General features: G+C 35.5%; 1 protein-coding gene across 3 annotated transcripts in view; it reads left to right on the top strand.

Moving 5' to 3' along the window:
- Positions 1-6,307: 6,307 nt before the first annotated feature.
- NLGN4X (neuroligin 4 X-linked) overlaps positions 6,308-27,505 on the top strand; it is a gene marked incomplete at both ends in the record, with an annotated part of 115,156 nt that continues 93,958 nt past the window's right edge. For 2 of the 3 annotated variants that reach the window (XM_082278675.1, XM_082278674.1), the window contains one exon: positions 6,308-6,779. In XM_082278675.1, coding sequence (XP_082134801.1) covers positions 6,308-6,779 — 472 coding nt within the window. Of the gene's footprint in view, positions 6,806-27,505 lie in introns of all 3 variants that reach the window. The other variant, XM_082278676.1, reaches the window with a different exon arrangement.

The raw sequence follows: 27,505 nt of genomic DNA, 5'->3' as shown, positions 1-27,505 counted from the left end.
CTGCACAGCCAGCTCTTCCCCAGGAAGTGAGTTGGGATGGGGGGAACTGAGCACAAGTCTCAAGGTAGAGCAGGAAGCTGGCTCAGGACAGCACTGCCCCATCTCTCCTTTGATCATCTTTCCTGTAGCAATGCTTGCAGTGTTTAAGAAAAAACATGCTTAGATCTGGTTGTCTACAGTTAAGATTATTAGAAGTCTAGATTTTTTTTTTGTTTTGTTTCATTTTGTTTTGAGGGTGTTTTGTGTGTTAGTGTGTATTTTTAGGAATAACTTAATAATAAATAATTTATTCCAGTTGGGAAAATGCTTACAAAAATACAACAAAATACATATATATGTTGTATTATGAAAAAGAATTTCTCGTAAGACTTAACTGCATGTCAATTTAAAGCCAGACATTGCTTTAGTTACAGTTCTGAGATTCAAAAATATCTTATGATTGGCCAGTTTTGGTAAATAAACTTCCCACCAATGTTCTAAGTAATCCAGTCCAGAAAGTGCACATAAGTTCATGATTGGTGCTCCTCTGTGTTGTTCACTATGATTTTGTCTAATATGTCTGAATAACTTTACGTAGCATAAGGAAGAATGAGGATTAGCTCATTTCAGTGTATCAAGAAAGCTTTAGAAGCTCAGAAAAAAAAATCTCTAAAGAAGTTATAACTGCTTTTTTTTTTTTTTTTTAATTTGAAAGATCGTAGACAAACCCAGTATGCATTTACTGATATTTGGAAAAAACTGTTTTTTTGTTATTGAACAAACATTTGAATACAGTAACTATTAAGAGGGTTATGAGGTAGATGTGCATTGAAACCAGCTTCGGGAAGAGGTTTTATGGAAGACAACTGTGTGATTAGTTTTCTGCTAATATTTCAAATCATATGGACATATTGCTAAAATTAGTACTGCAGGCCTGTTCAAAAACGTCTGTGTCTTGGGTAGCTCTTATTTACAGTATCATACCACAACATTAGTTTATTACAGAGCTTTATGTATGTTATAATATGATAATGTTTTAATTGCTTTTGTTTAAAAACAATCAACCAGACAAACACACACAGAGACACAAGCCAAAACAACAAAGAAAACCCAAAAAGCAAGCAACCATATATTCTCTTTCCTTAATAATTTCAAAATTACTTATTTCAAGGGGACAAAGAGAATGGAATGAAGATGAAACACAGTTCATGTTCTTGGTAAATGTAGTATTTTTTGAATCCCCATATTCTGTGAAATGCATTAAATACTTAGCAAAATATCAGTATGAGGAGAATCTGAAATTTTATTGATTACATCATTTGTCATTTTTTTTCTACTGACTAGCTGGTTGCTCTTACATTTCAGCTAATCAAGCTGACTGTATGCTTTCAGAGTGTATGTCTAATGAAAGGGATGTGAGTCTTTAACCCTGACCCCCTACTAATGTCAGACTTACGAATGTGCCCAAAAAAACCCTTGGGAATATGAGTAGAAGGAAGGGCCAAAGAGTAAAGGTGGTCAGCGACCGAAAGCTGAGGCATACTGTTGTGCACCAGTTGTTTTAGATAAAGCCTGAGAAATCCTGGTACGTCTGTGCAGTCTTCAGTTTCCTGTGTTCATATAATTTATATTTCTGTTCAGTTTTCTTGTAACTGTCCATGACCTGGACAAGCAGGTCAAAAAAACTTGAAATCACTTTAGTTTTCTACTCTATGCTGGAACAAAGAGAACTTCTAAACCATGTCTTCTATACTCCTAGCAGCTACAGAATAAGTGTAGAGCTACTGACAATCTTCTCCTCAGGTTGAAAAGTGGTAACTGCAGATCCTGGAAACCATCAGTTTAGCCCAAAGGCCTGATTCATAGACTATTTAAGCATCTCTAAGTGTGGCTTGGGGCACAGATTAATAAACAAGTGCAAGTGGTATTTCTAGATACAAATCCATGTTAACTTCAACCTGCATTTTCTTCAAAGGCCATAAATGTCTCATTAGCCTCAAATTACACTCCTCTGCCAATAATGAAATCATGTATGAACATATATGATTTCAGATCCTCCTTGACTTCTCTTTGTGTGTTGTGCTGCCAGAAGTTGTCATTTTAAACTGAATATTTTGATTTGGATTGATTGTTTTCGATTGTTTGAGTGAGTGATACTTCCAACTAGAAATTTTTTGCAAGGAAGTTTGTATGCATTTTTGTAATATTAGAAGCACTAAAAAAAAAAATGGAAAAAGTGCAACACTATTAGTGATAATAGATAAAGGTATGACAAGTACATGTCTTCCTGTAGACTCAGTATGTAAAAGCATATTAAATATCTGACTGTATACATATAACATCAAAGTAGTTTTGATATATCTAAAAACCTTTCTAGAATGTTTACAATTTTCTATTTAAGATTAACCTCTAACTGAAATCCGTGACTCTATTTACATCTTCCAACCTTTTCAATTATGTATCTAACATCATAGCATAGCCCTCATAGTTCACAAATTAATAGGTAGCATGCCTTCTTCCTTGCCTCTCGATGTTATTACTGAAAATTATTTTGTGTGTCTTTTTCTGTGTATGAGTGTGCATACATTTTATATGTGAAACTAACCTTAGGAAAATAGTAATTCCTCTAGTAATGTCAATAAACTGAAATGTGTGATATTTTCTGCCTAAATGGGCAGGAATCCCACCCTAAACAAGATTTTTTTTGCTTTTCTTGCCTCAGTCTGGGTTCTTTGCCTCAGTATAATACCAAAACCAGTTATCCCCAGGATGCACAGCTCCCAGAGCTGGAAGTTGAAGTATGGAAAGCTAAGTGAAGCCCCCACAAAGAAATGGTTAGTGACTTGATACTTATTGACCCATAGCCAATTAGACACCCACAAGTCTGTGGGCTCAGATGGGATGCACCTGAGAAAGCTGGTGAACAAGCTTATCAAGCCACTTTAAACCACTTACCAGCAGTCCTGGTTAACTGGAGAAGGTCAGGTTGACTGAAAATTAGCACATGCAATGACCATCCACAAGAAGGGTCAGAAGGAAGATCAGGGAACTACAAGCCTGTCAGCCTGACCTTGATACTGACTTGATACTGGGGAATGTCATGGAGCAGATCGTCCTGAGTGCCATCACATGCTAAGTGGTTTATAAAAATGGGTTTACAAAAGGCAGATCCTGTTTGACTAACTCGATCTCTTTCTATTGTAAAGCAACCTAGCTGGTGGATGAGGGAAAGACTGTGGATTTTGTTTATCCAGATTTCAGTAATGCATTTGATACCGTCTCCCACAGCATTCTCCTGGGGAAACTGGCTGTGTAGGGCTTGGATGGGTGCAGTCTTCACTGGGTGAAAAACTGGCAGGATAGTCAGGCCGAGAGAGTGCTGTTGAATGCTGTTAAATCCAGTTGGCAGCTGGTTACCAGTGATGTTCCCTAGGGGTCAGTACTGAGGCCAGTCCAGTTTAATGTCTCTATTGATGATTTGGATGAGGGGATTGCGTGCATCCTCAGTAAGTTCACAGAAGATGCTAAATTGGATGGGAGTATTGATCTGCTGGAGAGTAGGAAGGCTCTGCAAAAGGAACTCAACAGGCTGGATTGACTGAGGCCAGTTACATGAGGATTGATAAGGCCAAGGCAGAGGTCCTGCAGCTGGGTTGCAAAAACCCCATGCAATGCTCCAGGCTTGGGTAACAGCATCTTGAGAGCTGCTCAGCTGAAAGGGACTTGGGGGTGCTGTTTCAAAGCTGGCTGGATATGAGCCACCTTGTGCCCAAGTGGCCAAAAAAGCCACACTATTTAATATGTCACTTTTTTTATAGTTGTATATTATCTCTGCTGTATCAGTTGAGGATTTCCACTTTCCTTCCTGTTGTCATTTTTGGTTCTCTCCCTGCTGGTTATGTGTTTACTCTTGTTTGTTTGTCATTCCCATTTTCTTTTCTTGTTTTGTGTCCTCTTTTTTCACTTGCTGTTTGCCCAGAAAATTTTTTTCTCTATCATTCATCATCTGGATCACTGTGTTTCCTTCCACCTTGTCCATTTTCTTAGTGCTGTATTCCACATTTCTTAGAATGCCATTACAAACTTCTGCAGTGTGGGTGTCAAGGGAATAAGATCTGTTGCTCCTCCCTAAGCACAGATTAAATCTTCAGTAGGATATGACTGGAAAATCTGATTTGTGCTGCATGATCAGTAAAGTGTGCTGAAGTCAGCATGGGACAGAGCAAGAGGAATACTACTCAAAATCAATCACCTGCTGCTGACTTCCATTGTTAAAGATGGTAGCAGAAATCAGAAGAGAAAGTGATGCTTGAGGAGGAATTTTGGGTGACTCGTAGCTGGCTGACTACTCTGAGTGCCAGGGAGCAGCTGAAGTGGGGCTGCCCATGGGGGAGGATGACTCAGGAGCTGTGGACACTGCAGAGCTGTCAGGGCAAGACTCTGAACTCCTAAGGCCTCCCATTGAGGGTGGGTTGAGAACAGGGGCAGGACCCTGCCACCATCCAATAATCATCAGGCCAGGCAGGGTGAGGAGTCAGGTCCAAGATCTGTCTGGGGACTCAGTGAGGCCAAGGTCCAGGCTGGGCATGGAATTGGGCATAGGGCTTCCTGCAGCATAACTCAGATAGGGACTGATGGCCCTGGTGGTGCCCTTGGGGCATGAAAATTACAGCTGTTAATGATTTGTCCTTCAGAAATGGCACTCAAATTGCAAGTCCTAGAGAAAATGTCAATAGAAGTTTTGGTCCATCACGAGTGATATGTATCTGGTATTTTTCTGGCCTCTGGTGTTCAGGTGTTTCAACAGTTTTGTGGTAAGAGTGCTAAAATGAAGTAATTGAAGAATTCTAGGAGTTTTGAGAGAATAAAAATATCTTTCAAATTATTTTCCTTATCAGAGTCCTTATTGAAAACAGGACCTGCTAGTCCACTTATGTATAAGTTGGATATATAAATGTGTGTTCATCCTGCAAAATATAAGGTATCAATATCAGTTTCCTATAACAAGGCATTTTTTACCTGTGGAATTGTTGTCTGTCGTTTTGAGTTGAATAATGGGTAAAAAGGAAGTCCTTAATTTCTTTGGGCCGGTAGAAGAATGTTGATGTGTCTTTATTTGTACACTTGTAATGGTTAGCATATGAATGTAAGGGACTTGTATTTCATTAAAAATTAACAGAGTTATTGTATGAATTGCCTTCTACCTAAAAGTAAAAGTAGGAGAATGCAAGCAAGTAATGTTACATAATTGTAACATTATGTAGGCCAAAAGCTGACTTAAGAGACTGTATCATGGTTTATTTTTTCTTTTAGTTTTCCATTGTTCCGTTTGTCAGACATAGGATAAAGATATGAAAAACAATAAACTTGTATCTAATTTTGACTAACTCTTCTCACACTTGATTTGAACTAATTATTTTTTACATTAATTGGAATTTCTGAATTAGGTGGAGGTAAGTTAGGCTGTCCTACAGAAAATAAGTAATATCTGTGAAAAATACTCTGTAGTCATCATCTCATAGCAAAAAGAGATTATCCAATACAGGAAACAAAAGTAATGAATGGCTCCTGTGGGAGTGCAAATAGGCTTAAAAAGAAGATTCTGTTTATTTAGGGCAGAAAATATCCTCAAGCTAGCACTTAAATGTGATACTCTTCCTGAAATCAGAAGTGTTTGGACTGTGGTTTGGTTTGGAAGCATAAACAGAAGCAGAAATGTTTGTTTTGTGGTATAACCTCTGACAAGCTTATGGCTTCAGTTTTAGATGTCCTACCTTACATGTCTTTAGAAATACGCAGCCAACCACGATGTCTAAAGTTCATAAAACATCTGTGGGCCTTGACATGGAAGTAGTGTATGAATATAATTTTTGGTTTGTTTATTTATTTTTTTGTTTTAGGTTTATGACAATATAAATTTGTCTGTTGATTTGAATTGCTTGTTTTCTCTTGCCTGCAGGCTGACTGAGTGGGCTGGACATCACTGAAAGGAGCCATTTCACTGGGGCAGTGGAATAACTGCGGCTCTCTCACCACTCTACTTGTTGGGAAGTGCTGTGCATTGCCAGGATTAATTCAACACTACAGTCTGGGATGGGCCTTAGGGGCAAACACTCCCTTGTTTCTTCTGACACTGGGATTTGTCTACAGCCAGTCAGCTGAGGCACCTACCACACATCAGCTTTTGTTTTTTTGTAACCTGAACAAGGTTACATTTTGCCTCACTTCATCTCCTTTTGACTACTTTTTTATTAGTTTGCATTTTCCTTGACTGATTAATTTTCTCCTGGCGGTGGAAAAAAGAGCCCTGCTGATGTTGATTTAAATAATGTCGAAACCAATGGGACTCCTATGGCTGCCTTTGATCTTCACACCAGTGTGTGTCATGTTGAATTCTAACTTCCTCCTGTGGATAACTGCACTGGCTATAAGATTTACTCTCATTGATGGCCAAGCACAATACCCAGTTGTTACTACGAATTATGGCAAAATACGTGGTTTAAGAACACCTTTGCCTAATGAGATCCTTGGTCCAGTGGAGCAGTACCTGGGTGTTCCTTATGCTTCTCCTCCGACTGGAGAAAGGCGATTTCAGCCCCCGGAGCCACCATCGTCTTGGACAGGTGTCCGCAATGCCACACAGTTTGCCGCTGTCTGCCCACAGTACCTGGATGAGAGGTCACTGCTCAACGATATGCTGCCAGTCTGGTTTACAGCCAATCTGGATACTGTGGTGACATATGTTCAAGACCAAAATGAAGACTGTCTGTATTTGAATATCTATGTGCCCACAGAGGATGGTAAGTACCCTGAGACCTGCACTGGAGTGCGCTTACCAGTTCTACACGAGTAATGTCCAGGTCTTCAAAGCATCTTACTGAGTTTCCTCCATGTTTTATCTGTGGAAATGGATAATGCCTCTTAACATGCGTTACTAGTAATATTGTGTAGATTGAATATGCTGGCATGGATTCTCTCTTACATTTCAGTGCAACACCAACCTGTAGTTCAATTGCAAGTGGTGGCTAGGGTGTGTCTGCCAGTCTTAAGTTTACATCTAAAATACAGCTGAGAATCATTCACAAGAGAGGAAAGGGGAAATAAACACTAATCTGAAGTAACATAGTTATTTTTCCATTCATGAATGGTACAAATATACTGTTATATACTAATTTTTAAAGGACAATTTACCTAATTTTTTTTCTTTACTTTTATTATAAAAGTTCTGAGCCTACTGTTAACTCTGCTTGATTTTAATAGATAATAGAAAATTGTTATAGTAATTCAGTCAGCAGAGGGCTTTTTAGGATTTTCATCTGTGAAACTTTTCAGTCCAACTTATTTTTATTCATTCACTAAATTCAAAATGAAGTAAAGGTCATTTATTATGCAGAGCTGAACAGGTGGTTTTAAACATTCATCTGTTTTGTGCAATACTTTCTCAAGAGGGCTACTTTAAACCACTTTGTATAGACAAAAAGGATGAACACAATTGGTAATACAGAACTCTTTGAACATTTACATGATCTCAGTCTTAAAAAGTGTAGCTGCATGGCATGATGAATGTATCTTTGGTCATTTTGAATAGTATTGCTTCCTACAGGCAAGAAGATCTGTTTTCATCAGGCCGCAAATGACCTATTATTTCACAAGGAAATAAAAATATTACTAGCACTTAGATTTAATATTCCACTAAAAGCTCATGCTTTCTGCTAATTAGAATGCAGTTACTGATGTATAACATGACAGATTTCTCCCAGATATGCAAATCCCTTCACTTTTGCTGAGGGTTTGATTTACACAACCAAGGCATTGTTATTTCTCAGTAACCATACTCTAAATATGCAAATTTTCTACTTTGATTGTTATAATCCTTCTGCCTTGATTGGCTTCTTTACTCAGAATTTCCAAGCTGTCTGCCAGAAATAAACATTCCACCTTCTTTTCCTGTTCTCATCAGCTGAAGCAAAAACTTGAAAGCTAAAAATAAAGGGGTAAGGTTTGGGAATACTGGGAGCTTTGCAAACGTAAATACTACCAAGCTGCTTAAGGAAAAATGCTAGAAAGGAAAGCTGCATTTATGGGGGCTCCGTGTGCACGAGTGTGTGTCTGCATGTGTGTGTGTGCCTCTGTGCGCAGACAAAGGAGCAGCTCTTTTCAACCCAGTTCTTTCCCTCTTCCAGACTCATTGCACTCCTTCTTGGATAATTTTTTCCCAAATTTGTTTATGTTCTGGATTTGGTCCTTCATCTTTTAATTAGTCACCGGGGTAAGCTTGCTCTGAGAAAGCATTCTGGGTTAAGATTTTATTTGTTTTCACTGAAGGAATATCAGCTCTGCTAACTAAGTCTTATTTTAGAATCCAGTTTTAATAAATGCATACGTTCCTCCAATCTAATAGGAGGTTTCATTCATTAATTAGGGAATACAGGAAATTAGACATAGAAAAATATATGTGAATGTCTAGGTAAATAATATTTGATATCAAATGAAAAATAATGAAATATTGTGGGCTGAACGACTAGCAACATATAACACTCATCTTGCTATAATAGCTAATCACATTTGCTGTTAGATTTAAAACAGAAAGGACTGATAAATATAATTTTACCTTTTCTAGATTTTGTCCACTTCTGCAAAAAAGCATGGTTTTCTCTTCCTGATTTTAGATCTTCTTTACTATGATAGCATGTAAATAGTATGTAAATGGTAGATAGAATGTAAATGGTATCTATTTGCTTTTGTATCTCCTATTGAAAATATAAACACATGCATAAAAGAATATGTAACTGAATAATGAGAAGACAAGGTTTGTGTCAGTGATGAGGTGAAGGTAAGATTGCTCCTCTAAAATATGACAGGCATTTTTAAAAGGTTCCATTGGGGAACAAGAAGCTTAAGTACACAATGTTTTAATTGTATGCTGCATATCTTATCACTTATTAATAAAACTTAGTGGCTTTTTTGGTGAGGAATATATGCAATTTTCTGACCATAAAGATGCTTAAAGGGAACTGACCTACAAATCACATGTCCTCAGTTACTGTGTCTCCAAATCACTCTAAACTCTTAAATTGTGGTCCATGCAGTCTGGGTAAACATGTTATGCTTCATTATATGAGTCCTAGTTGGCAAAAATAAGCTATGTCGTTATGGAGACAGACCATGAAATTAGTTTTTGAAGCAAGATCTCAAAGTGAGTGACTTTGAGTTAAATTCACACATTTTTAATTCTTTCTTCAGTACAGGTTGATTTAAAAGAGCTTTGAGGCTGTTTTCTAGAAGAAAGGGTAGCTGGAATCATCCAAATCTAATAAATGCTCTGATTATGAAACTTAATCATTTTTTATGCTTTTTTTTTTTTTTAACTTTGGTGAGAAGAATAGATGAAGAACTAATGAGTTAACTGCAGTCATTTGCAATGCTTACTTCAAATTAATTCTAGTGAATAACCAAAATGAAGCTCAGGTTTGGGGGTTTTTTCATTGTTTTGTTTTGTTGCAGTTCTTTTTCACATATAGCATGACCTGTTTCTTATTATTTGTGTGGTTTGGCCAAAGGGAACCAAATTTTGATCATGTACTTTCAATAAAGGATTGAGGAATAAACGCACATATGCCTCTATCTGATTTCAGAATTGCTTTACTGGAATCCTTCCACTATAAACTAATGGAAATAAGAGTAGAATACAGTCACTTTAACTAGGTAGGTAAGTTTAGTTAGTTATAAAAAAATAGTTTAAAATGTTACTGGTTTTGTCTGAAGAAGTACCATGAAATGAAATAACAAATAAATCTATAGTTCCTTAAAATAATTTGAGCTTCTAGGATAAGAAATTAAAATGACCTGTTACACAGTCTGTGTCTGTATTAATCATAGCCTCTCTTTAGACCCGTAAGATTCTGGATTTCAAATGTCAAATAGCAGGAGATTCCTGTCAGAATTTCCCATGTTAAAAATGTCCTTATAAAGCAAAAACTGTCTTCGTTTTTAGGGCCTGTCTTTTTTCATTTTAGGTGAAAATATTATTTATCATAGAAATTAATACACATACCTAGCAAAATATTTCTGCAATTCTGTCCATGTAGATTTTTATTCTTTTTTCTGCTTTTCACTGGACAAGTGTTTTTTCCTTACAGTAATACTTCTGTTCCAGAGCACCTAAGGTAGCTGTAAAATTTCACTCTTTGGTATTTTTTGCCTTTGGAAGGGAAGGAATTGCAACCACTATAGTACTTTTTTTTTTTTCTTTTTTTTTTTTTTTTGCAATAAGTATAAATAATAATGCAGTTATTTCAAAGATACACAGTACAAGCAATAAAGATAAAATCTAGGACAATTCTTTTATATGTCAAACCTATAGTAATAATAAATTACTCAGAACTAAAGCAAATAAAATATTTATAGTGGAACTATCATTTTATCCAGTTGCTTTCTAAACATTTGGCTTGATCTTCAGAATTATTTGTGTGGGTGTATATTGTCTGGGCTGCTTTTTCAGTTACTATGAACTGTAATTTTCCACAAGAATACTTGAATGTCAGTTTTGAGGAGGTCATCTAGGGAAATGATATTGAGGACAGTGTGTTTATTATAACTTCAGTCTGAATATGGGTTTATCTACAATGGAAATGCTAGATTGAAGAGGACACAGACTGTTAATCGGCTGTGCTTAATCCCTGGCCTTTATCATTTCAATCTGTGGATTCTGAAGGAGATTGCTAACTCCTATCATAACTGGGGAAAGAAACTATAACAAGAAAAGAAAAAAAGAAAAGACCCTTAATTTGTATTTCTTTCATGATAAACTTCAACATTTTATTAATAACAAAGCAAGATTTAAAAAAAAATCAACACAGCAAAACAACAAAGAACAAAACCCACCAAGGACAAATCTTTTTATGTTTATCTAAAACCTGCTATGTTCAGATCAAAAGAGAAAATAAAAAAGATGACTTTTTGTGGTCTTTGCTTGATCAGTAGTAAGCATATATACTTTTAACTTATTTTGGCATATGAATAGAGGGTACATTTTGCACAAGTGTGGAGATCCTTATCCACTATATATCTGTTACAGATTAACTAATGAAGTATTTAGCATCTTCAGTGGTTTGCTCTTGTTTCTTTTTTGTGAGCTCTTGTTTCACTTACTTCAGAATAAATACAGCTGAAGTGCCAACAAAAGGTGGGAGACCATGGCACTTATTAAGGCTGAATGGAAATATAACTGCAGCTCTTGACTCTGTGTCTATTTGACTAGGAAATAACAAAATGAAAAATTTGAGCAAAGCTGATCAAGATGAGACTTAGACTGTCACTTTTGCATATTATGAAATGTCAAATATCTGCTTAATTTATAATTGAGTGTTTTCAGCCTTTTTGTCATTGCTGTTGAATTGTAATGTTTTTAACTTGGAAAAAGTATTTTTATCAAAGTTATTCTAATAAAACATAATTGATAAAAAACTGCAGTTTTTTTCCTTTTTCTTTGAGGCAAAGAAAAAGGTAGTGTAAAGATTAGTCTCTTCATTGCAACTTTTTGATGGCATAGAATAAAAAAGTAAGCCAATCCAAGGCCTCTTTGTTACTACAAGAAATAAGGGATCATACATAGAAATAATGTCGTAGTGAGCAAGATAGGTGCAATATTGTGCAACATTATTTTTATTGAATTATTAGGAGGTAATAATAATAATAGTAACTTTTCATTTCCAAATAAACTCAATTTTATATACAATAGATTCTTCTAAACCGCATGTAGTTTTAAGTTTCCGTAGATGTATATAAGTCATTTTTCAGATAATCTTAAAATTTTAATTGTCTTGTTATCTCTTCACTACTTTTCTCAATGTAAGTAGCGACCTTAGAAATCAAAGCAAGGATTTATGTATATATGTTTAAGGAATTAAGAATCCAGTATCTCTTCTCTATATATTTACAGTTTTTATTCTTCCTCAAAATCTTTACTACATATTTTTAAAAGTCAATTATAATTTCTGTAATTGTTATAGGAGCACAGAGTTTTACCTATGTTATCTGAAGTTTTTTTAAAAGCAAATTTTACTTTCTTCTAAAAATATTTAAAATCTGTTTTAAAACATATTTTGGACTTTTATAGGTGATATTGTTTAAACAGTTTCATATTGCAAATAATATTTTTCTGAAAAGAACCCAAAAATATAACAAAACTTTGTTTTCAGTTTCAATATAGTCATAGGTTTCGTCGGTGACTGGTTTATTTTTAACCCCCACCCATTCAGTCAATTGTTTGTTTACTTTGGAAAAATAAAAATTAATTATTAAAATTTTATTATTTAAATGCATTTCAGCTTATAAAAACCTATATAAAAATTACACAAAATAAGGCATGTACTTTTGTAGAATGTTTGTATTGCTTTCCAGAGTGAGAAGGATTGATAATCAAATGACAAAATGACGGTGTTTGAATTATCGCATACAGTACCACCAGTTGAACATAAACATATACTTTTTAGCATTAGAGAGAAAATTGCTCTCCATTGTGAAAGATAAACTCCCTGTTGTGTTAGAGTGCCTCAAGCCAATTTTTTCACTGTTAGGGTCCAATATATCCCCTTCTCCTAATCCAGAAATATTGCGACATCTGTGAGAAAGAAGGCGGCATATGTCTGGCTGTTCTCTGCCTACCAGGATAAAGCTGTGGGTAATCCAGGCCCTTATTTTACATTCTTGCTTTTAACTGTCGCAAATACCTTCTGACACCAAAGAACAGGACACTAATCTAGATGAAATAAAGTTCTTAAATCCTTAGAGATAAATTCAGATTTAGTTGCTAATTTCAAAATGCTGTCCTTCCCTCCAGGAGCTGCCCATTCCACAGGCACTTTACAGGATTGCACCCAAATGGCCTTCTCAGGAACTGATATGCAGTGAAGCCTAGCAAGAAGACTCAGCATTCCATAAGACTTTATTTAATCCCAACAGGATTTTTGGCACCGTTTCCTAGGGCCTCATCATTACTTCATATTGAAAAAGCTGCTAGAATGGGGGGAATGTTCTTTAAAACACAACAAATTAATGTTTCTTCTGCAAAGGCAAATTAATGTTATCATCCTTTTAATTAAAGAACAGTGCTTTTTGAACTGTAGAGGCTGAGCATTAGGCTCAGTGACACAAAAGAAAAAGTCTTTAGTCTTGTGGGTCATGAAACAAGATCAGATTTTACTTCATTTTGTCCATGGAATCCCACTTGTCTGTTCAAGGTGCTTTTTGTTTTGGTTTGGATTTTTTCCTGTGTGTTTGCTTGGGGTTTCCTTTTTGGTTTTTTGGGAGGTTTTGTTTTTAAATGGAGCTTTCCTCCTCACTCCTGCAAAACATGTCTTTGTACTCCGCTGCTGTTCTGTGTGTCTCTTCTTGCTTTCTGTCCGAACACAAATCAATGTGACACCTGCTAACACTGAGGCGGTGCCTCTGTCCTAGAGCAGTGCAGTGGGTCCTTGGCAGGCTTCTGAGTGGTGAACAGTGCGGAATACATGCAGTCAGATCTGATCAGTGTCTAATACCATTTGTATTAGCTTTGATTTCCTGTTAAGGCTTTGTGATATCATTGGTCTTCCTTCAGGTATTTTTTGCATTGGTGTGAAACTTTTGAAAGCTATTTGTATCTTTTCATTAAAATTTGATTCAGTTTCCTTTAATTTGCACATTCATTGCAGGTTCAAACAAAACTGACATATGCTGAATAGCTCAGCTAAATCACAAGGCTCATAAATCAGTCACATCTGTGAAAATATTTCAAGGAATTGTACCCACATCAATGCTACAGTCAGAGGTAGTTTGTCAACTAGGAAAAGTTACAACTCTCTTCTACAAATGTTTAGCTATCTGCAGAATAAATTAACACAAATTTGAAAAAAAGCAAATGCTCATTATTTGCTCCTCAGGATTCCTGAAAAAATTTTCAATAATTTCTCCTGAAATTTTGCACAGTACATTGGTTTTCCATCCTTTGTAGAGGGAAAGGATATTTCTGGCCTTTATTCAGTGCTTCTTGCTTACAATTCCAGATAAAATTCTTAGAATGGCATATAATCTATTATGTATGCTTACATTTTAGCATAGTATTAGTTGAACATATTAATTGTAATCCAAATAGAACAAAGGAAAAAAGGAAAAAAAGAAAGTTAATGATAGCAAATTTTATTTGTGATCTTATCATCTGAAGAAATATGGATGAATTAATTTTCTTGGGGTTTAAGGCTTTTTTAATCTGCACCTTGCTCCTGGTACCCAAAGAGAAAAACAATAAGAAATAATTATTATGAAACCGTGAAAATGAACTAATGCTTATAGCTATCTGGTACTGATGTGTTAAAAATCCATTACAGAATTGTAATAATAAAAGGAAAATTTTTCTTTTACAGTTCATGCTGTAGGCAAACTTTTAGTGAAGAATAAATTTACTTGTGATGCTAAGCCAAATTCCTACACTATATATAGGGAATTGTAGTTACAAATAGAATCTCTGTTGCCTCGTTCCAAAATGCTTATAATTGCTGGGTTGTTGTTAAATACATTTTTCATTGACAGGGTGTGACATATTTAATCTAATGGAGGGAAATTGCTTTGTACAGATTCAAATGACTATTCAATTAGTCACTGGTAATGTTTACAAGCCATCATAGCTGGAAATCATGGATACATTGTCTGTTTTATTAAATATGCAGTAGGGCAAATGAAAACCCAGTCCAAATATATACATTTCATCCTCTTTCAAATAAATTAGAATCAAATTATCTTTTGTGTAGTATTCTTAGGGTGTCCAGGAAATTCAAAAAATCATTCTGCATTTGTAATACTGCCCCCATGGTAGTGCTTTTGCTGGCTTTTTATGCTTGATTCAGACAGCAGAGGGAGCACAAGTTTCCAGCAAACTAATTTTCTGTCCCTAAGAATCACTGAAAGAGACACAAATAATGCTAGTGAATGCAGTAGTAAAACATTCAAACAGGTGCTTGTTTTTGCTGTTTAAACAGATAGGAAGGGATCTGATTCCACCTTTCCCAAGCTGCAAGTTAATAAAGTTGACAGTGTTGATTCTGGTGTTGTGAACCGATGAATTTATATGAGGGATAGAACTTTTCCAAGCAAAACATACACTCGCACTGACAAATTTACACAAAACTATTTTTTTAATTGTAAAATAATAAATGTTTAGGTGATAAGCATACTGTCAATGCCCCTGTTTTTAATTGGATAATACTTGCAAGGCATTCAATGAAAGAACAGATTCCAAAGTAGAGAACTTGATCTGTTTGGTTGTTAGTATAAACATGGTGAGTTAGTATAAACATTCCTGCCTAAAAAATTATTGATTCGGTTCTTCCATTTCAAAACCAAAATATAAAGAAAAGCAAATTTTTTTTTTAATGAATGCCATTCTCTTTCCATCTTCTGTTTTATAGTTATACAGCTAAATCATGTAAAGTGCCAAATGTGTTCTGCCTCCTTCTATTTCACTGAGACAAAAAATGTTGAGCATGTTGAAGTTTCATTCTAATTTAAAATATTTTTTAAGTTTTTGCTCTCACTTTGTTGGAATTAACAATATAACTAAACTATATTAAGTCATAGAAAGTGCCAAATTACACAAATGCTGGAGGGCTTCCCCTCCAAAATACCTTGCTTTTGGATTCATAATGTATCTGATTCAAAAAGACAGTTACTTTTCTGGTCCTAAGGATTTGAGGTGCTTTTCTCATCTACCTAAGCCATAGACCCTGTTCTGCCTTCAGGGATTAGATGCAATAGGCTGAGATGCAATTGATGTCAAGGGTGGTCCTTGGGAGTTGGATCAAATCAGATGTTTACTGTGATGATGCATAAAACCATCCCTATGGAGTAACTGCTATGCTTTGTCACTAACAATTACCTGAAAGTATACCTAAGTCAAAGAAAATAACACAGACATCGTACAAAAGGAGCAGTTCAGTAAGACAATCTCTCAGTGGGAATATTTTAGTGAAAACAAATTGAAGAAATAACTGAATACAAATAAGTGCATTAATGTGAATGTAAAGAATGGGATAAGTTTCTAAAAGTCATACTGCATAGTGTATTCTTTATTCTCATTCTCACAGGGTTATCCGTAATGCTTTCAATGTTATTCCCAGGAGTAAACTGTAGTAGATGGATTAAATAGGTAAATTTTTATTCTTAACTCTGTCCATTTCCAAAATAAACTGCTGAGAGATGTTCAAGCTTTATTTCTTCTCTATCCAATTTCACTATTCCTTGTAACCACTTCTTCTTCCCTACTTTGGCCACTATCATTTTATAAATGAATCCATTTGCTCACTGCACCAAGTAATACTATAAAGTGTAAACTCGGTTTCCATTTCCAAAAATGGTGTTATCTGCATATTCTTCCCTATCTATTTTTTTACCAAAATCACACAAAAGAAGCAGCAATAGGTGAGAAAACATCAGCTGTGATTCTTAAAAAATTTTAGCAAGGGTTGCTATGCATATATAATAGCTAATATATATTAAATACGCAGTGGAGGTAAAAGAATCAGGCCAAGAGAGAAAGCCTGATTCTCTTTCATGTATTAGTCCTTCTGTACTGGTTTCCTTCAGTGGGCCACTCAGCTATGCTTGCCAAGCTGCATTTGCCCCATAGGATAGTGCATGAGGATGATAATGTACCCTGCTGTAGTAAGTTAGGGTTTGCTTTAATTTAATTGTTGTTGTTTGCTGCTGTTTTCATTTTTCATTTTTTAGCTGAACAGTTCTTCCTTGAATTTTAGTTGCCATCATAAAGTGGTCACCCCACAGCCCATGGTATAAACATGCCTAGAAAGTATTTCGGATATTGCAAGATTCAAGGGGAAGGATGATGTTCAGATACTGACTTTTGAGGGTTTTGTTAAATGTCAGGTCTATGCATACAGTTTTGTATAAAAATGCCTGAGCATCTAGGAAGGCCATGAAAGATTTCTATCATGTAACACTTATTCTGCTTTAGTTCAAACAGTAGTTTTCAGTTTTTAGCACCTTCGAAAGTGTGGCCTGTAGTGCTTAAGTTAATTTTCTATTATTCTTAAATAAATGAAGAATTTAGTAAGAAATTATAAGTTCAGAAAGTACTAGGATGTATCAAGATTTTTTAAATATTATGAAATTAATAGTTTACTCCATTTTTGAGTGCTACTTCTGGATTTGTTGCTTCATAATACTGTATCAAACTTCTAAATGCAGGCTACTTTACCGTGCTTGTTTTGCATGTCTAATACAGTAAATCAAAATGGCTTGGTGTTGGGATTGTTAACTAAATTCTTCCAAATTCTAATATATAGCTTTTGTATCTGATTGCCTATATTAGTTTTCTTTTTCTTCTTGTGATTTTTTTCCTATTTTGCCTCAACACAAATAATACGATAGACACTATTAGTTCCTAAAACCAGATTATAAAACAGTTATTTCTGCATTATAAGTGGAGCTCGTTTAAGCATTTTTTCCTTCATGATGTACTAAGTGAAAGTATTATTTTGGCACAAGTTACTTTTATTTTTTTTTTTGTTTTGCGACTTTTCTGTTTCTTTTGTAAGCCTAAATTGGAACTACAAACACCTACCACTTAACCTACCGTTTTCTCAATTTCTTGTACAGAGAGGCTTTTTTGTTTAATAACGAGATGTGAAGTAAAATTGCCTTGGGTTTCATTCTTTTTTTTTTTCTTAAATAAATTACCAAAACCACCGTTATTGCTTAGGTACAGTGGCACTGAGGAGATCTGAGGTCTGAAAGAGAGAGACGTGAGATCGATCATCTGTTGCCTTTGTCCCTTGGTTGTCCATTTAGAAAATGAGTATCACAGTTTTTTTCTCTGATTAGGATTAGAAATAACTGCAAGAAGGAAGTATGTCTGGGTGAAAAAAGGCTCAAATTACTTCCCATATACTTATAACATAAAAGACTCGGTTCCTTTTTTTTTTTTTTTTGTGTGTGTGTGTGCGTGCAAAGTGTTTTTCTAGGGTCTGTCTTACTCTCCTTGGTAATCCATTTTCTGGCAGCACTTGGCATATCATTGCATTGTATTGTAACCTCCAAGCAAAACTCTGAAAGGTCTAAAGAGCAATAGATTTGGGTGCCATTGTACCATAATGAATTTAAATAATTAGGTAAAGACATTTAAAACTAAGGCATCTAGAAATTGATCTGACTCATTTACTGATAGAAGATTGAAGCCTTTCTATTAAAAGTTTGCATTTAATTCTTTATTCTCAATATTCACAGAGTAGTCAAAAATGAGACAGCAGATAGAATTTCTCCAAGAGTTAAAATACATACAGGCAATCAGACTTATGCCAGAAGAAGATCCCAAGGCATTTAAATACTGAAAGATGGGGAAGAATTTGTGACTGGGTAAAGTGTATAAGCTCTCAGTGTAATGTGTTCAAACTCAGAAGGGATCAGATAACCTTCTGAGGAATGCAAAGAGGTTGTTACTAATATGTGATGCATAATTAATAGGTTTCTCTCATAAAATTTACTGAAAGCAAGATGTCAAAAGTGGATTTTGGAAGAAAGTATACTCTTTGCAGATGCAACAAATGGCTTGGAATGTTTCTGTGAGTCCTTTAATTTTCTTCAGTATCTTTCAAGTAGTAAAGAAATTACTCATGAGTACAATATTAAGTGTTTGCTCTAACAAATCTGCCAGATGGCTATGATCTAGCTGGCATAACCCTTGTAGACCATTCTGAAATGAATACTTTGCATGACGTATAAACCCCCTCCTGAGAATGGACCTAATGGTATATGAACTTTTACACTGGGTCCAGAACTTTGGGGACACCAGATGCATTCTTTATGCACAGGATTTGTTTAGTACCCTTTTCACTCAGCTAAGATTGTGTAGATCAAAGACCCTAACCCATACTGACTATTTTTACTTTCTTGTGGCTGCTAAACCATCCTTGAGGGAGCAACCGACTACTTCTTTTTTCAGAGTTTAATTCTTCAAAGATATTGTATTTTGTATGCAGCACACTTACTTTGTGTTGAACTAGAAAATGTTTGGTTTGTACATAACCCGGGAGGTGGTTATTAAAAATATCCCACCTTTCCCTGGTTCCCATTACCTAAATAAAGCATTTGGTTGTGTATTCCTTAGCTTTATTCCTCTGATCAGTTAACTGTAACCTTGTCTGTAACCTTGTCGTGATTCCACAGTCTAAATTGTTCCATGGAGGATGTGTCCCCTTGGTACTACTGGCAAGTGCATTTCTCCGTCTTCCTCATAACTTAGAAGGACTGAAAAAATTTCAAACACAATTGGGCTATTGCAGTATAAGAGATAGCTGCATGAGTTGACTATGCACTTTCTTAGTCTATTATAAATGTCCTGGCTTTTAACCTAGGTGTAAAAAACCCTTAATGGATGATGCTTAAGCTAGCATGTTTTATCAAAGTTTGTTGTGAGTCTAAGGTACACATACTATGAACAGCCAGTTTATTTAATGTGTTGTAATAGTAATGATTCACACCCTAAGAACTTAAGCATGTGTCAGCTTTTGTAATCAAGATGTGTATCAATATGTAATTGGTAATTTTATGCTAGCCATATCTGAAGACAATGTGAACTACAGGGTAAACTGTGGAATATGGGGTTATATTTGTTAAAGTGGTTGAAGTGTCCTTCTTCTGTTAAGTTCTGTTAGGCTTCAGCTTGGTTTCAGTTGACATTAAGGGTATAAAGAGGGGGTAATTTTTGGAAAAAACCGGATCTTCTTGGGACATACAAGGGGGCCTGTCGTCTTTGCTCCCCATTGCTACATGAAACAGAATAAGCAGCACCCTTGTGTGTTCATGATCATAAAACAACATATTGGTCATGTTGAGCACCACCCCCAGTGACATATTGATGGGCAAATGAGAAGATTTTATGGGATTATTTTTAATCAATAATATGATTTCAGTAATTTGGAAATCACAGATAGATTATACGTGCGATTTGCTATGTTCTTTGTGGAAATTTTAGACCTGCATTTATTAACACTTCTTTTTTAGCCAGACAAAGCATGACATACTCCTGCAGGCTTAATGCCACTCAAATATAGCCTATGATAATTCCTGAAGTTTATGAACAGATTATTTTAAGAGCCTTGCACATTGTTTTCAAAAAATATGTTGGCTTGCCTGTAACCCAGAAGTTATATACACCCTTGGGAACTTTTCATAAACGATTAAAGTGCACTAACCTCTTTGCCTGATAATTGCCTTGAAAATTACATTCATATTTGTTTGGCATTTCCTGCAAAATTACCCGTATACACTGATAATTTGCATTACACTTCAGTACTTCCTAATGCAAAATAGGGTAGCATAGGTGAGCTTTCAGGTAAGAGAGATAAGGACAAACTCTACATTTTTACTGAAAAGTTACATTTCTTAGGTAAAGTCACTGACTAAAGAAATGACTAGAGAAAAATAAAATGTTCCTTTATTCTCTTACAAGCTGTCAATGCTTCAGCTTGGAGGAAAGTATTTTAGGGAAGCTGGTAGACTTCACAGTTCTCCACCTAAAGGAAAGCTTCTGTTGAGTGCAGCAGCCCTCATGGGAGGAGTCGCAAGCTCAGTTAGATATATAAGCACTGCATTTGTTTTCTTAAGGCCACAATGGAACCTTGGGCACTCCGCTGTCAGAACATCCAGTAAAGGAATATCTGATAGCAGCCAAATCTCACAGTGTGCCCAAGTTAAATACTTGAGCTTAATTATGGAGAAAGCTGGTTTGAGAAGCAATCCAAAGCTCTAGCAAAGTGGGGAAATGCTAACAGTTAGCAAATGGTCATGACAATACATTTCTCTAGTTTGAACCTCACTGAGCAGGACTGATTTGCTAGACCAGATTGCTAAAAGACGAAGCAGCCGTGACTGCAAGAAAAGCAATTTTCACCGTCATGGGGAAGCCTGGCCTGAATTCCTACCAGAACAAAGAGTACACAGAGAGCATCATTAATCCTCTCTGGTGAGACTGGACCATGGCAAAGTAGATCTAAGCTGCTAAAGAAAACGTACATTTTCCCAGAAATAACAGTACAAGTGGATAAAAAACAGTTGTGATAGGACACAGACATTTAATTATGACCTTTCCCACTTTTTTCTTTTCCCAAGTAGCACAGCATCTTCACTATTTCTTAGCTATGGTCCCTTTACTATATCTATCTCCTTTTTTTTCTCTGCAAATAAAGTGTTTTTATGAATCAACCTTTAGCTTTTAATTTTCTCCTTTTTGGACTTACATTCACTGGTCTGAATAGGCATATTTAGTAGTTTTTATTTCATCTTTTAGTGTAGGCCAAAAGCAGTTCTTTGTTTAGCCACAAGTGTATTAATTTTATGTAGAAAATTCATACTCTGTACTATGCTTGAGATATTTTCTTAGTGTTTTATGAGCAAAGTGATTTTTTTTTTGAAGTAAGCTGTATGATTGGACAACATTGACTTTTAAAGAATTTTGTCATACTTAGAAAGTTTAAATAGACTGCAATCAGTAGAAATATCTTTTTGTCTTAGGTCAAATGTATTTGTTTCACAAACAGTTGAAATTGACTTCTGCATAAGGGAGCACTCAGTATCTAATATATCCTGAGTGTATAAACACACATGCATGCACACAAATAAATAATACCTGTTCATCAAATTTCTTCTTATCTGGTGCATTCTTTAGTAATCTGAGATTAAAAATTTTAATGGAAGGTGCAGCCTGATCCCTTTCTAGACCAGAATTCCCATCTCAGAGAAGATCATAACTACTTTGATTCATGAAATCAAAGTAGTTCACAGAATCAGAGAATGTTTGAGATTGGAAAGGATCTATGGAAATCTTCTAGTCCAACTCTGCTGCTAAAGGAGGCTCACCTAGAGCAGGTTGCACAGGACTGTGTCAAGGTGGGTCTTGTATATCTCCAGAGAAGGAGACTCCACAGCCTCTGGGAGTCCTGTTCCAGTGCTCTGTCACCATCACAGTAAAGAATAGATTCAAGGGAGTCTATTTCCATTTGCATTCAAGTGTATTAATTATGCAGTTATTAATGACCATTTATTGCCATGGTAGTTAGAAACTTCTCATGTTCTGCAGTTTTAAGCATCTTGTGTATTCTCTCATGAATTTTTCATTCTAATTCTTCTCCTGTTGTGGTATTATGCAGGATATACCCAAAAAATTTCTTTTATTTGATTGTTTTCCTTCATTGATATATCATATAAACTTTGTTATAGAAACATTAGTAGCTCCTGGACTTTTGAGAAGCTTTGTCTTACATATTTGCTATCTTGTGGATTTTTTTTTTTCCTCAATTCATTGGCCTCTTTTCCAGAATTTATTATTGAACCGTTTGAAAATAATACTGCTGGACTTTCTTGAACACAGTGACTGCCTGCCTATCTGTTGCATATGAGTAGCCATGTATTCATCCTTGCAGCTTTTATGCAGCCTTTTCTATAATTCAATTTTACTCTGTCTTTTTTAATGAACGCTTCAATATATATATACTCTATCCCCCCAATTATTTTCTGTTTAAACTACAGAGCATATAAAGTTGTTAATGATCTTTTTTGTTGACAACAGTAGGTCTAAATTTAGCTTCAGAACTAGCAGGATAAACTTCAGTAGAAAGTCCTTGTTTTGAGGGTGTACACTGCCGATAATTAGTGTACTGCAATAATTAGTGTATTAGTAGCCATGTGACTTGGCAGATTTATATTCCAATTTTATATACTTGGAATCTCTTGCATTTTTAGGCATTCTTTTTTCTTTTTCTATCGAACAAGAGCAGTGCATCCAAAAAGGAGGAAGTCAAGCTGTGTGGACAGTATAATTTCTTTACTGCCAACAGCTCTTGCATGGACCACGAAGGCTAAATTCTGTGAGCAAAACACTACTACCAGTGTGTATAGAAAGAAAAAACATAAAAGAAAATAATGAAAATGTTTTCATAATACAAGCAAGAATTTGCTTTTAACTTGGTTCTGTGGAATCACCATATCTTAATTTGTATATATTAACAGATGAAATTGATAAGAACAGAGGAATGTTGCTGCTCCATGCCCCTGCACTGGCCCTCACAGATATTTAATATGAGAGCTCTTGCATAAATAATAATAATTTGAATACCAAAAAACCAAACCACCTTGTTCCTTAGACATTTGTACTCTTTTGCAGTCTCTCTGACTCCCCACCTTTCACAGTGTTCCCAGATCTTTCCATGTCCTGTGTGACAATTCAAGGCAGCAAGAGATATTTTCATTTTGGGTAGTCCTGACTTAAACGCCGGCTGTGCTAGACTGGTTAATATGGTCATGCTGGTTGGGCTGCCAGTTGTTGCAATAGAGAAGGCAGAGTTCCTGAGTCAATCCTGGCTTTCCTCAGAGGAAATATTAGTTGCTTGATGAACGAGTTCTTATTTGTAAAGAACAAACTATGTAATCTAGTATAAAAGAGCACTAAATTGTCAATTATGCATGTAACACAAGCCAGTATTGATTACCACTAATAACAGAGAGCAATAACTCTTGTGGACCAAATTTAGTCTCTGACTGTGATGTAAGAACAAAACTATCACATGAATATCAACATTAGATACAGAACAGAAATGAAAGGACTTTTATTTTCTCTTTTACAGCTTTAATTAAAGCAGCAGGGTAAATGCTTTTGCATAGAAAAGAATTTTAATGGTGAAAATAGAGTAAGAAAATACTTCTTGTCTTCCTGTATGAGACATTTACTGTTATCTAAGGATAAATTATTGTTAAACGTTGAACTTTACTTACTATTACCAATCTTGGTTCAAAGATATGGTACAACTAGTGTTTTATTATTATTATGTTGGTTTTGACCAAACTGAACACAACAGTAATTCCAATGATGCAATTATCTGTCAGGATTTTTTTGAAAATTATATGTTAGCTATATTGTGTTTTCAGAGATAGTTCTTTTTGTAGGGAGTACCCAGTATGAAAATAAACTAGCAAACAAATAAAACCATTGTGGGGATACCAGCTTCCTTCAAGGTTTAGTATGGTAACTTTGTATAAATATTCAACTCTAATGTGACAGGTATTTCCACAGAATTGAATGCTAGTCAAACTTGGATGGAGCAGGACACCGTGGATTTATGAGTGTGTATTAAATGTGTGGCAGCCTTCCCTTCTCTTTAATTGTATCTAACTGGCTGTACAATTTGATTTTTTTGCTGTTACCTAAGAAAGTCTCAACATTAGAAAAGACAGCCCCCACAAAGCCTGCACATGACATCCATCCCAGATAGAGCTGGCTGTGGTGGAAGGCCTCAGGGCAGTAGATGTGGGTGTAGCTCAGAGCAGGAGCCAGAGACATGCACCCCACATGTGAGCTTTTCACCACGGGGCTCCCTGCAGATGCATTCCACAGGAACAGCTCTGTGCCAGTGGAATGCATCTGCAGCGGCGTGGGAGGGTGTAATTACAGGAAGAGATTGTGAGGCCACTATGCTTGTCTCTGAGGGATAGCAAAAGAGCATGGCATTTGGAACTTCACTGATCTGAACCTGTTTGAAAGTAATACAGATGGATAAATAGGAAATAATACAGATAGATGAATAATGAGTATGTTTACTCTGAGCAATAAGAATACAATATACAAATGAGGAGGATTCAAATACCGTAGCTTGCACTTTGGTGGTGCATTTTCAGTGATTTTCATCTACTTTAGCTGAGTTTTCTAAAACAAAATATATGTTTATTTTATTTTTTTTTGTGTATTTTACATATATTTTTGCATATATTTTCTATTCCATATATATTTGTTTGTACATATATATACATATATATACTTATCTTGGAAGAGATTTCAAGTAAGAGACTGTCTAATAGAGTTTATCAATTTCTATTTGGAATTCTAAGTTGTAGTGCAAATTTAGGCCTATGAATTACACTAATGTAGGAATCAATTTTTGTAACAACACAGCTTGTTTTTACAAGGGAAAGAGAAGAATAATCTTTAATTGTTTATTCTTGTTCATAATGGTTAGAAGAAAAATAATAAAAATAATATTTCATTCAATTAAATAAGCAAAATAATAGCTTAATTTTTTGTAAATAATAATAACTAACTTTGAGAGTATTGGAGAGTCATTAGAAACAGATTACTTCATGTACAGATATTCATTTAAATTAATGCTGCATTTACCTCAGTTCTGCTTGACAAAGAAAGCCTGCATTCTTTCATTGAATTGTGAAAAAAAAATACATTTGTAATAATAGCAATATAATAATAATGTAATACTGCTACTATTTCTACTACTAATAATGTAATAGTAAAAAGAATTTTTCCCACTCCAGTGATTTTTTTACCCTGAGTAACCATTGCTATTTGACAGTACCAAATTACTGGTAAGTGCTCAAAACAGACACTATTAAAAAGAAAAGGATCTGTTTGTTAAATAGAGAATTTAACTTCATTCATTTTGTTTAAAGAGGCTCCACCTAAACTATATAAGTTCTCATCACTTATCAGACCTAATTAGATTAAGTAGGAAGAATGTGATAGAGGTTTTTCTGCTTCTTGTCACCAGTAAGTCTGCTTGGTTCTAGCTCAGGGATACCTGTATGCTGCTACTTTATATATGCCAGACAACCTTTTAGGGCCTCATGGAAGCTGCTTCTTTCTTCCACATACTTGAAACTTCTGTGTTCTTCTGAAAGCTGATTTGCATTTTAGTATTATGGGGGTTGTTTTTTCTATTTTCTTTCTAGTCATTGCTTTACCACTCGTTAATGTAATCTATAGGGTTGGTTGTTTTTCTTTTAAGTAGTAAACTGTACAGCAGAAATGGCAGAAACTCTGTTCACAAGAGAATTGTAGATACACATTTTAGAACTAAACTACTTAATGAGGACTCATAAGGCCTTCCTGTTACCTTTGGCACTTATGGCATAAATTGTTTTCGGGGGGGGACTTCTTCTCTCTATTACTCACTGAGGTGTAGTGCTCACTGAGGCTTTTTTTTTTTTTTTGATTCAGAATTTTTAGACACTGTGTGTATTATAACACTCAAGCTTAGTTCTCTGCTCCCTAGTCCTCTGTTATATTTCTAGCATTGCACAATAAATATTTACATCTGTGAGCAATTACATTGATTTCAGGCTATTCTTAGTAATTTAACATGTAGTATATGGAAAAACAGCAGAAATCTCACTTTGAGTTCAATAAGGGTTTAAACCATCTTCACAAAGAATGAGACATTGATGTCGGCCAAAACCCCCTATGAAATAGTTAGGATCTGAAACCTGATGCCTGGAGTTGGAGCTACCTCTAGTAGTCACTTTTCTTTTCCTGAAAAAAATTTTTTACAGGTTTCCACTTCATTTGAATGCACTCATGCATGGCTTTATGCACTCATGCATGGATTTCTGATTTTTGTTGTTCACTGACTCTTCCTGATGTTTTTGAACATAGTATAAATTATGGAAGTATTACACTATGTTCACTTATCTGAAGCTTGCTCAAATGATTACCTTTTCCTCTAGTTTTTGACAGGTTATTGGTTTCCTGTCCAATTCCTGCCCTCCAGGCAATACAACTACTTTATATGATATCAGACGTAGCCAGGTTATTCAATCATGTGTGCTATGTATAGTCTTTGATTAAGTTGTCCAGGTTTTTCTAAAGGAAACTTGACAGCAACTTTTGGTCCCATAGCCATCACACTGTTTCCAGAATGAATTTCCAAAGGAACAGGATAGAAACTAGGGAATTTTAGCATGGTCTAAGGCAACTAGGGAAGAAAAGGAGACATTGAAAAAGAACATGCATCTTCTTCTTTGTACACCACTAATAACTTAGGTCTTACTGGAGGTTTCATGGAAACATGGCTAATGTTTATTTTTTTTATTGCCTGAACTACTAATTAAGGTCCTCTTAGTCTGACGTGCTGTCTGCTTTTGACATATTCTCTTCCAGTCACGTATGGAAAGGGAGTTTAATTCTGGAACTTTTAAGGGTTTCTTATAAGAGCTTGTCGTTGAGTTTTGAGGCCATGTTCTGCTGTTAAAGAAGCTTCTTCAGAATTCAGTCCCTAGCATATAATTTCTGTTTATCTATAGGTGTCAGTGTGGATATCTTATCTGAGTGGACTATCAGAAGGAAGGAGTTAGCACAAGTTAGTTTCTTCTTGTACAAATTCAATATTTTTCTTTTAAATTGCAGGTAGACTTGAGATAGTAGTTCTCCATTAACCTCATGCTTTCCTTGGTATCATTTCCAGGTTTACATTTGCAGCATGTGTATAAGCAATGGAAGAAGCAGAACTTATGGTCTGTCATTCTAGCAATGCTTTTAGAACACATACGACAGTCGCCCTAACAGGTCTTGCAGCAAAGTTCACACTGTGTTTCATTGTACTGAGAGTAAAGCAAGGATTAAACAACCTGTTTGCCTTTCTGCTACCTGTTGACCCTTCTAGAACTTTTAGGATCCACAAACATACGTTTATGTGCACAT

Source organism: Coloeus monedula, assembly GCF_965178545.1.
Source record: "Coloeus monedula genome assembly, chromosome: 3".
Taxonomy (NCBI): domain Eukaryota; kingdom Metazoa; phylum Chordata; class Aves; order Passeriformes; family Corvidae; genus Coloeus; species Coloeus monedula.
This window is presented reverse-complemented; position numbering and strand designations above follow the sequence as displayed.